The sequence below is a fragment of the Lepidochelys kempii genome, chromosome 2 (genome assembly GCF_965140265.1).
Source record: "Lepidochelys kempii isolate rLepKem1 chromosome 2, rLepKem1.hap2, whole genome shotgun sequence".
Classification (NCBI taxonomy): domain Eukaryota; kingdom Metazoa; phylum Chordata; order Testudines; family Cheloniidae; genus Lepidochelys; species Lepidochelys kempii.
Window position 1 is genome coordinate 160,775,856 of NC_133257.1, and position 14,242 is coordinate 160,790,097.

At 41.2% G+C, this 14,242-nt stretch overlaps 1 protein-coding gene across 8 annotated transcripts in view; it reads left to right on the forward strand.

Moving 5' to 3' along the window:
* PTPN3 (protein tyrosine phosphatase non-receptor type 3) overlaps nucleotides 1-14,242 on the forward strand; it is a 277,972-nt gene that overhangs the window by 84,257 nt on the left and 179,473 nt on the right. For 7 of the 8 annotated variants that reach the window (XM_073332642.1, XM_073332646.1, XM_073332643.1 and 4 more), the window contains 3 exons: nucleotides 3,422-3,466; nucleotides 5,916-5,968; nucleotides 13,870-13,990. In XM_073332642.1, coding sequence (XP_073188743.1) covers nucleotides 3,422-3,466; nucleotides 5,916-5,968; nucleotides 13,870-13,990 — 219 coding nt within the window. Of the gene's footprint in view, nucleotides 1-3,421; nucleotides 3,467-5,915; nucleotides 5,969-13,869; nucleotides 13,991-14,242 lie in introns of those variants that run through there. The other variant, XM_073332651.1, reaches the window with a different exon arrangement.

Consider the following 14,242-nt stretch of genomic DNA (forward strand, 5'->3'; position numbering starts at 1 on the left):
TAGAAACCAAGTGTTCAAAGTTATATCCGTTGCATGGTTTATGTTAGCACTGAAGCTCTCGGTAGAATATGGGAAATGTTTATGCCACATAGCACTTGTTAGCCGACGGCCAAGGATGTTTGGTGAGGTGCCAGCTATGCCCGTTTATACCATCCGTGACTTTAACCGCTAGGACGCACTGTCCCTTCGCGGCGGGCAGCCCGGGCTAGGCTGACGGATGCCCCAAGGTCCTAACTACCCGTGACTTTAACTGCTAGAGCTCAGAGCTCCTTTGCAGCGGGCAGTCAATACTGACTGACAGGTGCCCCAATGGCAGCACTAAGAGCCTCTCCACACCCGTGACTTTAACTGCTAGAGCTCAGAGCTCCTTCGCAGCGGGCAGCCAGGATTGACTGACAGGTGCCCCAAGAGTTTGCCCCGTGGAGGCAGCACAACTCAACGCTAGGCTCTTAGTACTCTCACCTAATGGCCAGGCTTTAGAGCCAAAACGGCTGAGGTTCTTTAATTGTGTTGGCTGCTTTACAGTAAACCAGAGAAAACAAGTCAGGCTTATGCATAAATGGTTACCAAAATTTATTAAGCTAGATTCTAATCATGTGGTTACAAAATTGCTAGTGCCTACTTATTTAAATGTAGAGATGTTACACACACAAACAAGTTACAAAACTGAAGCCACAATCCCAAAGAAAACAAAGTATAGAGCTCTATTTCAAAATATGTGTACACTAAAGATAGGAGATCAGGTGTGGGTGCTTCTTACCCTCCTTGCATCTCTCGATTCCAGCGGTGCCAAGCCAGGATCGGTCACTCAATTCCGCGGAAAGACGAATAAGGGACAAGGCGTAGGGACCCTCTTAGCTGCAGAAGCCTTGGGAGGCTGTCACTTATCTGACCAGCAGATAGATAGTGAAAAGCACTCAAAAATCATGGTGCTGTAGGTCCCCTACTTATACCTCTGTACTCCTTTATTCTCTTTCTCCTTTCTTATGCCAAATTGAGGCTGGTCTGTCGGGGTGACGCCAGCTTTCGCAAGAGTAGTTTACACTTGCAAAGGAGAGAAACAATAAGTGTCGACTACTGGACATTTCTTTTATCAGGGTAAATATTTTCCCAACTAGGATGTTGGTGTGTGTGCATCACGCTATTTAGTTGGGGCTAAGAGCCATGTCTGTCACAGGGCCTCTGCCTGCTGTGAGCTTAATCCTTGTATCTGTTCCCAGAGGCACATTGTAGCAGCACACCTGTGCTTTCACAGCTTCAAAGGCTGTGCTGGAATATATGTTAAGTGCCCTGTTCCTGCTTCCTCCTGTGTTTCCAGCAATGCTGGTCTGAGGGGGGGGGCTGACTGTCTGGCTACAGCACTATCACATTCAACCTAATTTCTTAATGTAATTAGAATATGCAATAAATAAGATATGTTCTTCACAAATGATGTAATCCTGGCTGACCTTTAACACCTGGAACTTCCAATCAATGGGCCTTATAGGTGTTCATAGCCTCTCAGGTTTGAGCTAGAATGAAAATAATTAAAGCACAAAATAACTGCCATTTGTAATAAGAAGAAGTAGGAGTAGTTTTCCTTATGTAAGTAAACAATTATACAGTATTCCCACACTAAAACTTTTAAATTACTGATATGTATGCTCCATGGTAAAAACACTAAAGTGATGTTGAAATCATCCCCAAACCAATCATCATAAACCCAAGAAATTCAGAGTTATGGTTATATAAAAGAATCAAAACATATTGAGATTTGGAAGTGAACAGTGAAGGCACTCAGACAACCTTAACTCAGTTCTATAGTGATGCCATACAATACCCATACAACTATAAATGCATAAGTGTTTGTAGTCCTAGATTAGATTAAACTGATTTTTAAAGACCTATTCATACAAAAAAAATTACTTTTGGTGTCACTGTATAGCAAAGCCCTTCTTCAAAATAAACACCATCTCACATTGTTTCTAATGGGAGTGAGGCTAAGTTGCACAAGATTTCAGTGAGTTTTTACTACATGGGAAGTTTTGAAGAGTCTGTTTTGTTTCTGAAATCAATAAGGACAAAAATATTTTGTGACACAGAGTGCTGCATTTATTAAAGAACCCGTTTTAAATTATTTTTTTAAGTCACAGACTAAGATTTACTTAACAACTAGGCTGCTGTTGTGCAGAGACCACTGCCTATCATGCTGACCAATGTTGTCGTATTGTTTCCTTGTACTCCAGTGTCACTCTGTCTGCATCCATTTTTTCTCTCTCATTTTATAATCTAAATATAAGCTGTTTCTGATAGGGAGTGTCTCTTTCTTCTGCGTCTGTTCAGTGCCTGTCACAATGGGTCCTGGTCCATGACTAGGTCTCCCAGGTGCTATGATAATACAAATAATAAATCATAATACTGTGGTTGAATCCCAGTTTTAAGTGCTAAATTTAATTCATCTTTAACTATGGAATTGTAAGCAGTGCTTCCATAGTTAAATGCAGAATTGTGCATCATGCATTTTATCTATGAATCCATTGACTGACAGGTGAAGCATGTATGATTTTCAGGCAGAGCATACAGACTTGATAAGTGAAGGATAAATCTTCATGTTTTTGCAGTATGCATTTTATGTGTTTGATAACGTAGTAACATCATATGGCTATTCCTTTAAGAAGAGCACACGCTGAGTTTCACCTTAATCAAATAAAAAGTTGGTTCAGCCACCATTGCATTTTTGAATATGCTAATGTCTGTAGAGTTCAGACCCTTTCTAACTGCCACTATTAATTGTCCTTATAAATGTTAATGAATACCAGCTGAGGTGCCATACAAGTAGCTGTCAGAGACTAGAATGTACGAATAAAAAGAAACTATGAAAGGATCGAAAATCTTAGTTACCTGTGAATCAATCTTAAATATGAGGGCATTGGAACTACTTTACGAATGAACTCTTTCAACCAATAATTTGTTATAAAGAAGATGTTTGATCCACAGATTCAACAGATGATTGGATCTCAAATCAGAATTCATGGGAGCTAGGCAAGCCCCATTTTCTAATGGTTTATTCTGCAATTTCATGCAGAAGACTGAGTTAACTTTTGATCACTGGCTCTCGTCTCCTGAGACGAAGTGGGGGCACTTTGGAGGCAGTGCGTTTAGTACGTGAATCTAAGGAAATCTTTCATCATTTAATAGTGACCCTTTAACTTAATTAAAGATTGGAACTGACTTTTAATAGGAACTACAAAAGACCGTAATTCTTGTGAATGACAGTGAGCATTCACATAGTTAAAGATTTACAGGAATATCCAAGCAGGCTTGTGTACATATAGTTTTTTGTAAATACATGCATAAAGCTTAAGGTTATATATAGATTTCTTAGAAATTATTAAATCTGATATTTGAACATGAATCAACTCTTCCAAATTCTGTTTTCTAGGCATTTATTCTTCTTACAACTGAAGACCGATATTTTGGAAGGAAGGTAATGAAAAGTTCTTAATGAAGTCATCTTTTTTCAATAGCTGGACATAAAAAGGAACAGTCAAGGAGAAAAAAATCTGTTTGAGTAGATTTTTTGCTATCATAAAAATGTTCTTAATTGAATATTGCTTTACAAAAGCAGGCAAATGACAATGTTACTAACATCTATAGAGCTAGTTGGTTCTATAAAGGAGCAACCCATGTTGTGACTGTGCCAGAGGAAACTGCCTCATTTGAGCTCCAGTGGGCATTGTGCTTCACATAGGTGGTGTGTGGTGGGGGCGAGGTGCCCTCCCCACCCCCCCGAGATATCTGCTTGCCGGGTGAGGGAGAGGGGCTCTGTCCTTCTCCTGCTGCACCTGCCCCCTCGCACATTTGGCCCCTATCTCTGGTAGCCAAGCCCAGGCAGAGAGCAGAAGGGGCAGGACGAAGCCACTTCTTATGCTGGCTGAGGGTAGCCGCTTGGATCACTGCTCTGTGCAGCGCAGCGAGTGCCTGTGAGAACCCGGTTGGGGAGGCGGCAGTGGCCCTTCCCCTCTGCTCTCCTCCCAGGCATGGCTGCTGTGGATATGGACTGAGCAAGCCAGAGCCACCCCCAATGTTCCCTCTAATTTTTTACATCCATGTGTGGAATTAATTTTGTGTGTTCCAATATGTAGGTGATGTGTGGTGGGGATGGGGCCGAGGGGTTCGGAGTGTGGGAGGGAGCTCAGGGCTGGGGCAGAGAGTTGGGGTGCAGAGGGGTGAGGGCTCAGACTGGGGGTGCGGGCTCTGGGGTGGATCGGGGATGAGGGATTTGGGGTTCAGACTACCCTGGGGCTGCACCAGGGAGAGAGGACTCCCCCCCAGCTGTCTCTTGTGGGAGCAGCCCAGATCCAGGGGAGAGGCGCTTCTCCCCGGCCATGGTAGCTCTGAGGCTGGGACTGGGGAAGAGGCACCTCTTCCCCTGGTCATGGCAGCTCCGAGGCTGGGACCAGGGGAGAGGCGCCTCTCCTCCCCTGCATGGACCTTGACAGCCTGCTGCACCACTTACAGGAAACGAAGGCCTCCCCACTCCTGCCACATTTCCAGCTTGCTTGGTCCCTGTCCCCAGCAGGTGGGCCCGGGCAGGGAGTGGAGGGGGAGGGCTGCTGCTGCTGCCTCCCCAGCTGGGTTCACTCTCAGGCAGCTGCTGCATTGCACAGAGGCAGCGACCCGGAGTGGCCACCTTCAGTCGGCCTGAGAAGGGGCTCCATCCTGCTCCTGCTCAGGCCTGGCTGTCACGGAGAGGGGTTGAGGGAGCTGGAAATGTGTCGGGGAGGCGCAGTGGGAGAAAGGCAGAGCCCCCTTCACTCCCTGCAGGTATTCTGGTAGGATGGGGAGAGCAGGGTGGTCCCTGGGCTGGGTGCAGGGCAGGAGGTCGCTGGGGAAAGCACTGGAAGCAGGTTCCCTTGCCTCTGCTCAGCTGGAGGTAGGGGCATTTCCCATGCCCCTGGGATCCCCTCCTGTGGTATCTCTGACTCCGTGAGTTTCCTGGGCCAGGGCCAGCCCCAGCCAGGCTCAGAGGCACCTGCTCCTGTGGCCCCAGCCCCTCAGGAACCCATGGAATTGGCTGCCCTGACCCAGGGAGGTGGGGCTGGAAGTTTCTTCCAGAGGCGACACGAGGGGCAATCACATGTCCCTCTATATACGTTGTACCCCCACAGTATCAGGAGGCACAAGTTGTCTGTGCTTCAAAAGTAGATCTCCTTTGTGGAGGGAGTAGCATGGTGACTTGTACCACCCCTTAAGGGTGTGGTGCATGCTCTGCCTTCCATGGCCTGCCACATTCCTCTAACTCTCAGATGGTCCTAGTAGAGAACAGTCCCTGTCCTCAGGAGATTTCATGGACTTCATTTGTACGTAGTCCCTGCTTGGTAGGCATAAGTTAGAAGGCTCCGATGTCCTTCTGTCAGTCTTGTGCATCGATGAAAAAGTCTAAATTGTGGTCCAAACCTTTTATCTTAATTACCTGTTGTCTTTAAAAATTGGTAGCAAGTTCTGTATAGACTCTAGGTCAGAGCTGCATTTGTGCACTTGGCTAATTTTAATGTTCATGTCTCATGTTAAAAATACTAGACTGCAGTTATTAAAGTTATATCCAGAGCAAAAAAATCTTTCCTTCCTTTTCCCTTTCCAGAATAAGCATTCAAGGATATGAAATATCCATTTAAGACACGTTATTTCCATTCCATTAATGAGCTGTTATACAACTTGCTTTCATCACCCTACTATGCTATGACTATTGTCTTTTGTTTAAAAAAAAATCAGTGAGATTTGCTGAAGATTAATATAAACATTACGAAATACATTGATTGCAGAGAAATGGTTCATATTCTACCTATTTATGCTGTGTGTAAGTGTGTGTGTATATCTCTGTGTACACACACACACATATATATAAAAAAACACCTGTTTTTCTCTTTTCTCAGGTTGTTATGCCCTCTTAATTCTGCTGTTGTCCTTGCATCTTATGCCGTACAGTGTAAGTAATGACAGATCTTTCTTGTCTGGTAAAATATTTGACCATCATTGAGCTGTGCTTTACCTTCCACTGAGCTGTATTGATAACTCCAGTGCAGAAGACTTCCTTTACCTATCCTCTTGGATAAAATTGTTACTGAAGTTGATGCATTGTAAAGAAGGATTAAGGAGCTACTTGGAAGGAAAAAATAAATGACCAGTACTCTATACTTGGATGCCTAGGGCAGTTTCACTAGATAGAGGTAGCATGCTCATTAAATCTGTGCTATAGAAAATATTAGATTGATTCAAGAATTAGAAATAATCAGTGTCCTCATTTATGTTCCATATAAAACTTACAGTATGAATTGGTCTAGAACATATTTTCACTCTAAGGGTTTTTCTACACAGGAATGTCCAGGAAAGCTAATATGAATTAACTAAGGGTGTGAGGAGGTATTTCATAAAGCAGTGTATACAGAAGGGCAATTAAAGAGGAAGGAAGGTTTATGTTGCTGGGGGAAGGGGATGGCTAATGGTACGAGTACAGTGTGCAGACTAGAGTATATATGATTTTTCTAGCATATTTGGGTTTTTCCCTTGTATCTATATAATAAAATAGCCCTGCCATTTGTAGACAGTGATGTTCCCAGTAGAAAAGTTGTTTTCCTCCTTCATTTTCTTTTGTAAGCTACTAGAGTTTCTGTTGCTGCTTGTGCTGCATGTTCATTCTGTGAGCCTCTGGGTTCAGCAAAATACGGGGCATCCTAATAATAAGGGAAAATACTGCCCTAACAAATAAAATACATGTCTATTGTCTTGCTAATCGGCTTCCATTATTTTTACTGAATAGATCATTATTCTATAATGATATATAGATTACTGATTATGGTTTTTATCTGAGAATAGATATTGTAAACTATTGTCATTTCAGTTTTGGATTTTAATTTAACTATCTTCTAAATGAAAACTGAGATTCTAGAGTACAAGATAGCAGCCTTTAAGGGGGAAAAGTTTCTTGCTTGAACTGCCATTGGTTAGCCCAGTTTGACTCATTTCTTGCTAAACTACTATGACTTTTCAGCTGCAATTTCCTCATGCATTATTTCTTGTGTACGGAGGAGATTGATCTTGCAGTTTTAATTGTTGGTTAAAAACGTGTGGCCGTTGTCTCTGAGTTTCCATGATGTGTTAAGTTTTATATTTATTTTTACATTTTCATTTCTTTTTCACAGGACTTCTTGTATAGGAAATTATTTCATTTAAGTAGTGGTCTCTTTTTTTTCCACGTGTAAAATATAATTTATTCAGTTTTGTAAATGTTTCTAACCACTCAGTGCTGTAGTTGTGGTAGCCTGGAATAGATCATGCTTCTGGAAAACCAATTGTTTCTATGTATTGCCTTTTCATAGTAGTTTGGCTTTAGTAGTGAAGTTCTAAAATAAAACTGTTCTGATACATTGCCTTTTGGTTATGCTGCACTTAGCTTTGTTTGATGGTAGTAAAAATTACAGGAGAGTAGAACAGTCTGTATGGTTGTCAGGTTAGTTGATGTGACTGTATGATTTATCATAACTACAAAGACTGTTCTTTAGATATAAGGGACATGCAGATTAATTATTGTTACTTTTAAAGTTGTTGAATTTATGTTGAACATTATATATTGCACATTTATATTCAGCACCTCTTGAATTTCTTCTTTCTTAAAAGCAATCACTAGTGAGATGTAATTTTCTTCAAATATTTTAAAATAATTTATTACTCATGAGTTCAATTAAAGAACACGTTTCAAATTCCACATCCTGCCCTATTTTTCTATTTATGTTGTAAACTAAGATTATTGCCCACAAAGTTCTAGAAAGTTAAATGTAATGGATTGTCCTACACAGTTGGCTTTTATTTAAAATCGCATGTAGATGATCTACTGCTGCTGCTGCTTCTGCTGTCAGTTCTTATAATAAGGCCCCAATCCAAGGAATAAATTGTTGTAATGAGTGCTTTAAATTGTGATTCATTGTGACTGAGTTCTTCCTCCATATCTTCTAAGAACAGAGGTGCCTCTTTCTTTTCACTCTTGCTCCTAATTTCTCAATGAGTCCGCAGAAGGAGTTGTACAAAGTAGTGCTTACATCTCCAGCTCTCCAGTCTCCCACCCTTGCTTGGAGAAGCAGGAGGTTTCTCTAGAGTTCTGCTTCCTTTTTCCAAGCAGAAGGTGATGTGGTGGTTTTTTTTGTTTGTTTTTTTTAATTTTCTCCGAGGCTGGCTCCATTGTCCTTCACCATTCATTCCTCTCCCACTCTGTAGAAATGACATTCAAACCTTAGGTTACTTGGGCCAGAAGTCCATCAGCAGGATATGTTTGTTTTTTAAAAAACAATAAGACATTGGCACTTGCTATTTTTCTCAGCTGGAAGAAGGGAGTTCAGGAGTGCTTCTGAGACGCAGGTAAGTCAGAGGGGTAAGAAAAGTCCATGGCATTGGACCCCCTAGGATGCCAGAGTTAGGTGGTTTCTTTTCCCAGTTATTCCAGGGGAGGCTTTAGCTTCAATTCTCAGTCCCTGTGAGTGCTATCTCAAACCCTGCTTCTTCAAGCTTTTGATCAGGGTTTCTTCCAGAGGGCAGCTCTGACGCCCACTAGCTCTGAAACTGAAATCATAATTAAAATAACAAAGGGAGGGTAGATGCACTCAGGTCGTTTGAATTCCCAAGATATGGAACCAGTTTCTGCTCTTCTATGACTGCCTGAAAATTCCATGTGCTGCGTCTGTTCTATTTCAGGCTTTCTCAGTTGTGTGGATCAGGTCAGCGTGGCCTCACATTCCTTTTACACCTACCAATGTCTATCTTCAACAGTCTAGCCAAGCACATGTTGTGCCAGTCTTTCATGGCAGCAGACCACCCAAATAGCTAAAATCTGCAGGTTAGAGGTAGTTTAAATATCTCTCCTGCCAGTTTTCTTCCACTGCAGAGCAGTTAGACTATCACTTTTTGGGCCTGCCAGCAACTCTCAACTTGTCATTTGTCTGCCAACTCCACTGGACAATCTGAATGACTATGATCATGCAGTAAAATGTCAGTGTTAAGGAAGGAGATTGCCCAGTTTTAAAACCATATCGTCAGGGCTTTTTTGCTCAGAGATTTTCTTGTTCCCCCTTTAGTATCTCTTTCCTCTGCAAATACATTTTAAAAAAGACACTCCCTGTCCCTTTAAGGGAGGACTGTGCCTCCCCAAAAAGCCCTGCTTCTTGTCCCCTAACTGCCCCCTGGGACCCCACCCCCCCGTTCCCTGTCCCCTGACTGTCCCAACCCCTATCTACGCCTCCACCCCCTGACAGGCCTCCAGGACTCCAATGCCTATCCAACTACCCCCTGCTCCTTGTCCCCGACTACCCCCCACCCGAACCTCCACCCTATCCAACAGCCCACTGTTCTCTGACTGCCCTACCCCCTGACAGACACCCCCCCCCGGGACTCCCACTCCTATCCAACCCCCCCTGTTTCCCGTCACCTGACTGCCTCCACCCCATCCAACCGCTCCCTGTTCCTTGACTGCTCCCTGGACCTTCTACCCCTTATCCAACTGCCCCACTCTCTGCCCCCTTACCATGCCGCTCAGAGCAGCAGAAGCTCGCTGCCATGCTGCCCGGCAGGAGCGGCGGGCCATGGTGCTGGCGGCGTGGTGAGATGAGGCTGCGGGGGAGGGGGGACAGCGGGGAGAGGCCAGAGGCTAGCCTCCCTGGCTGGTAGCTCAAGGGCCGGGTAGGCCGGTCCCACGGACCGGAGTTTGCCCACCTTTCCTTTAAAGGGGGTCATAGCCTGGGGCACAAGAAAGTGCTGTCACTGAAGCAGCAGCAACAGAGCTCTTTACGACTGAGGCTATGCAGCCCAGTAGATTGGAGATTGCTCTACCATAGTTGAGGTGATTAGCTGAAGCTTTCAATAAAATGTGTTAGTATAACATGACTAAAAAAGAAAATAAACCCCAAGGCCTTCCAAGTCCTATGTCTTTAACAATCTTTTCCCTTAGTATCTTAGAAATAGTAAAAGAGGAGTTTCTTCGAACATTTTTCAAGCCTTCCACATCAGGATTTACCTTTTCCTAAAGGAAATTTCCAGCCCCAATGGTTTAATCCCAAAGAATTCTTAACAATCCACATCAGACAGAAAATCTCTTGAAATAGTCCCAAAGGAATTTGTTCATAGATTTTTCAAGACCACTTCCTTCATCTTTCAATTACATTTGGGCAAATCTACATGCTGGCTGACTGGACATAAATTACACCTAGAAGAATGAGAATAATGAAATTCTCAGTTTACTAACAGAAACATAGTCACCTACTCACTCATAATTCTCCATAGTTTTGTCACTTGAGCATCTTTGGATTCCTGGTCTGCTGGGACCTTCTTTTCAAAGGTCTGCTCAAACACGAAGGCTTCCAGCAGCTGAGGTACTGAGCCTGAGGAGCATCGATGTTCCTGAAAGTTCATGGACTTCTTGCTCAAATCTAGAAACTGTCTACAAATCTGTTTAGAGAGACAAGGTGGGTGAAGTAATTTTTATTGAACCAACTTCTCTTGATGAGAGATACAAGCTTTTGAGCTACACAGAGCTCTTCTTTGGACCTGAAGAAGAGCTCTGTGTAGCTTGAAAGCTTGTCTCTCTCATCAAAAGAAGTTGGTCCAATAAAAGATATTACCTCATCCACTGTGTCTGTCTTCTAATATTCTGGAACCAACACAGCTACAGCAACATTCCAGATTACAAATCTATTTGCCCTTCCTCTTCTCTCCACCCCCCTTCCCAAGTCCTTTTATCTACCTTGTGTATGACCTAAGCCTTTCAACAACCAAGAGAAACTGTTACACACTTTAACCAAGCAGTTAAATTATTTTATACAAAACTAAACCTTGGAGAAAATCGGAATCATTTTTAGGATTACATGGGAGGCCAGGGCCACAAAGCATCCATATCCACTATATATATAGACAGACACACAGGAATTTTTCAGGCCTTTAAATGTTTGTAAAAGATCCTTTTACCTCGTTGAGGACTCTCACAACCATGTTACTTGTGAGGCATATTATCTTAAGGGTTCCTCCAAGGAATTTGCCACTTGGCTATTTGGTCTTTATTGCATTTGTTGACTGAGCACTATTAAATAGGTGTGCTCTCCTTGTTTAGTATGGCTTTTTGAATGAATGGTTCAGGGTTTTTTTCTTTGATTTTTCTTTATTAAAACTTTTCAGATACATTTTAAATGATCAGTGCACATTCAAATGAGAGGTATGTGTCCCTCCCCATCCCATCCCACCCCCCTTGGCTCCATTTCCTTGAAGATTGATTTCTTCATGTTTGTTGAGATTGTTATACTTCTGGTTACTTCCCAGTTACAATGAATCATAGACCATCAGATGCCCACAAGCAGGAAAGATAAAACATCCTAATTATTTTCCATTGTTTGGAATGGAATTAAAAAGATAATTAAAAAGAAATGTGGGATGATGCTTGAGACTGCTCTTCTACAGTGTGTACTAAGCAGCATTTATTACAGTTAATCTCTTCAACTACGGCAGTTGTCTGGAGAGTTGGAGATGCAAGTCTAACCTGTGCCTCCTTGCTGGCCTGACATCAAGGACGTCCCTAGCTAGGAAGAAAGGGGGGGGAAAGGGGGGAGAGGCGCCTACATGTTTGGAAGATGAACTAGAAGACCCCAACCTCATAATGAATCACTGAGCAATAGGTGCTCTCTTTAGAGAAGGTAAAATTACAATAAGAAACACAAGCATAAATTTTGAAGTAGAAAATTAAGATGTACTATTTTTGGCAATGTAGTCTCTTGTTGACAAGAATATGCTTCAAACCAACTTTGGTATGAAAAAACACAAAAAAAGCCTCAGTTTAGCCCAAAAAAAACAAAAATATTGGGTCAGAGATTATATGGAAGAGATTGAGAAATCTTAATTGCTGGAAAGGAAAAATAAATATACTCTCCAGTCAAAACACAGTTGTCTGAAATGTGCATATTTTATTTTGATACCATTATTAAGCATATATTACTTTGGATAAACTGTTCATAAGTTTGTGTTTCTATAGCCTTAGCCTTTAGTTGTGCACATCTGTGCAGGGTATTGACCTGGATCTACATTAATGTGTTGCAATACATGGAATTTTTTTGGTTTGGCACAGTTCATGCAAGTGAGTGGTTTGCTTTCAAAGGAAGAGTTAATGTTTGACAAACATTGTTAAAGTTTGTTTAGATATTTATCATTAAATCCGAATCTTTCTGTCAAGAGTGTGTTTTGCTAACTAGTACAAAAATTAAGCTGCTTTCAAAGGCATTTAGGAGCAAAGGACAGTAGGAACATTACAGTAACCAAACTAAATTACTTCATGTTTGTCCTTTCATATTCTCTTCTATTTAAATATATGTTGTGACCCCAGTTGGTGCTGACAAGTAGCTATGGGACTGTATTTTTCCAGGTGCTGACAGCTTTCATTCTTTTATATCTCAGTAGTTAAGGTTCATATGGCGTAGAGATTTTTCCTTCGTATCTTAATTGGCCAGTATTCCTAAATTTGGCATTCCCTCTGTTTTAGGTATCGTACAGTAGTTGTGCTACAGGTTCTTTTATGAAGAAATATTAATTCTTTGGCTAACCTGTCATTTCATATTTCATGGCCTTTAAAATTTTTGTAAAATAATGACGTCTTATTTAGAAAAATGTACTTTATTTGTGTGATTTGGCCAAGGCTTTATTGTATACTGAAACTTCTGCAATGCAGACCATTCTTCTTGTGCTTATCCACCAAATATCTTACAAGTAACTTTTTCTATATTTGTAATGCTTTAAGTGTTTTATAATAAGTACTGTTTGTTCTGTGCTAAGAAAAATAGTTCAGGTTCTAGTTATTTACATAGTATCACATTACTTCAGTAATTTTGATTGGCATATGAAAGCATTACTGCGGAGTCATTTGGGTACATCTGTACTTGTGAACTTGGAATTCCATTGAAATTAGTTCTAGGTAATTCTTTTAGCAGCAGGTAGGTGTTTGAATCAAAACAAAACACCAAAACAACAACAAAAAAACATAACAAATTCTTACTTGCTATCCATAAAGGGTGCTCTTTAGACAAAGGGTGTCAAACTTATTTTGTGGAAAGGGCTGAGTTACATCTTTGACTTTTGTCCATGGACTGAGGCTACAAAGTTAGGGCCATATGCTGTCTTTCAATTTATAGCAGATATCCCATTGCTAGAAAATATGTCCATTTTTGACTTTACTGTTGTATTCAGCATCACTCAGTGGGAAAATATTATTATGGGCACTTGTATAGAACACTGTCTCTATCCTTTGTTTATTTGGCCATTTGTGCATATATGATTGTTGTAAATCCATGCACAAATTAAGAATTGGTTATCATGACGAACTTAAACCCTCAGTTAAGATGGAGATGGATAAATAACAACTCGGTAGTTATAATGGGACAAAACAACGTTAGTTAAAGTTTGGAAGATTTTCTTTATAGTTTTAAATACAAGACATTTAAAAAAATGAATTTTCATTCTGCAGATTCTTTATCTGTAATGGGGCCACACACATCAAATCGGCTCAGTTTGATTTTCCTGATTTAGACAGTTCTGTTTCATCTGTGACATTTTACATGGTTATATTCTTTGCTGGTGCAATATGTCCAGTCTAACAAGATCTGTTATGGCGTACGAAGCAAAAGTATGGATACGTTAAACAAAACTGGTCAGTGAGAAATAATCTTTAATTCTTGCAGTTTTCCACAACTGTACTTACTTTTGGTTAATATGCCATGTAGTGTGGAGGGGGGAGTTCCCATAAACAGTATTTACGTGAGACTATGGCTATCTATGAAACCTTTCTGTGCATGTGGTTTTTTCCCCTAACAGCTCAGTTTGGAGACTATAACTCTTCAGTACATCTTTCAGGATATCTCTCAAATTATTGCTTCATACCAGATCAGAACGAAGATTTTTTAACCAAAGTAGAATCACTACATGAACAGCACAGGTAAGCACATACTTTTAATATCTTTCCCATTCCCTCTCCTTCCCCTCCACCTCATGAGGTTGAAAATTTGGGAGGGGAGGGAAGGTTAATGTTCCTGAAAGTTTAATCTGGTGAATGTTACATTAATATTGTTTTTAATAATCTTAAGCTTTCTGATTTTGAAATATATGTATTGAAAACGTATGTACAAAGGAATGTAGCATAAGTTAATTTTAAAAACAAATCTTGATATAAAATCAGTGGCTCAATTAA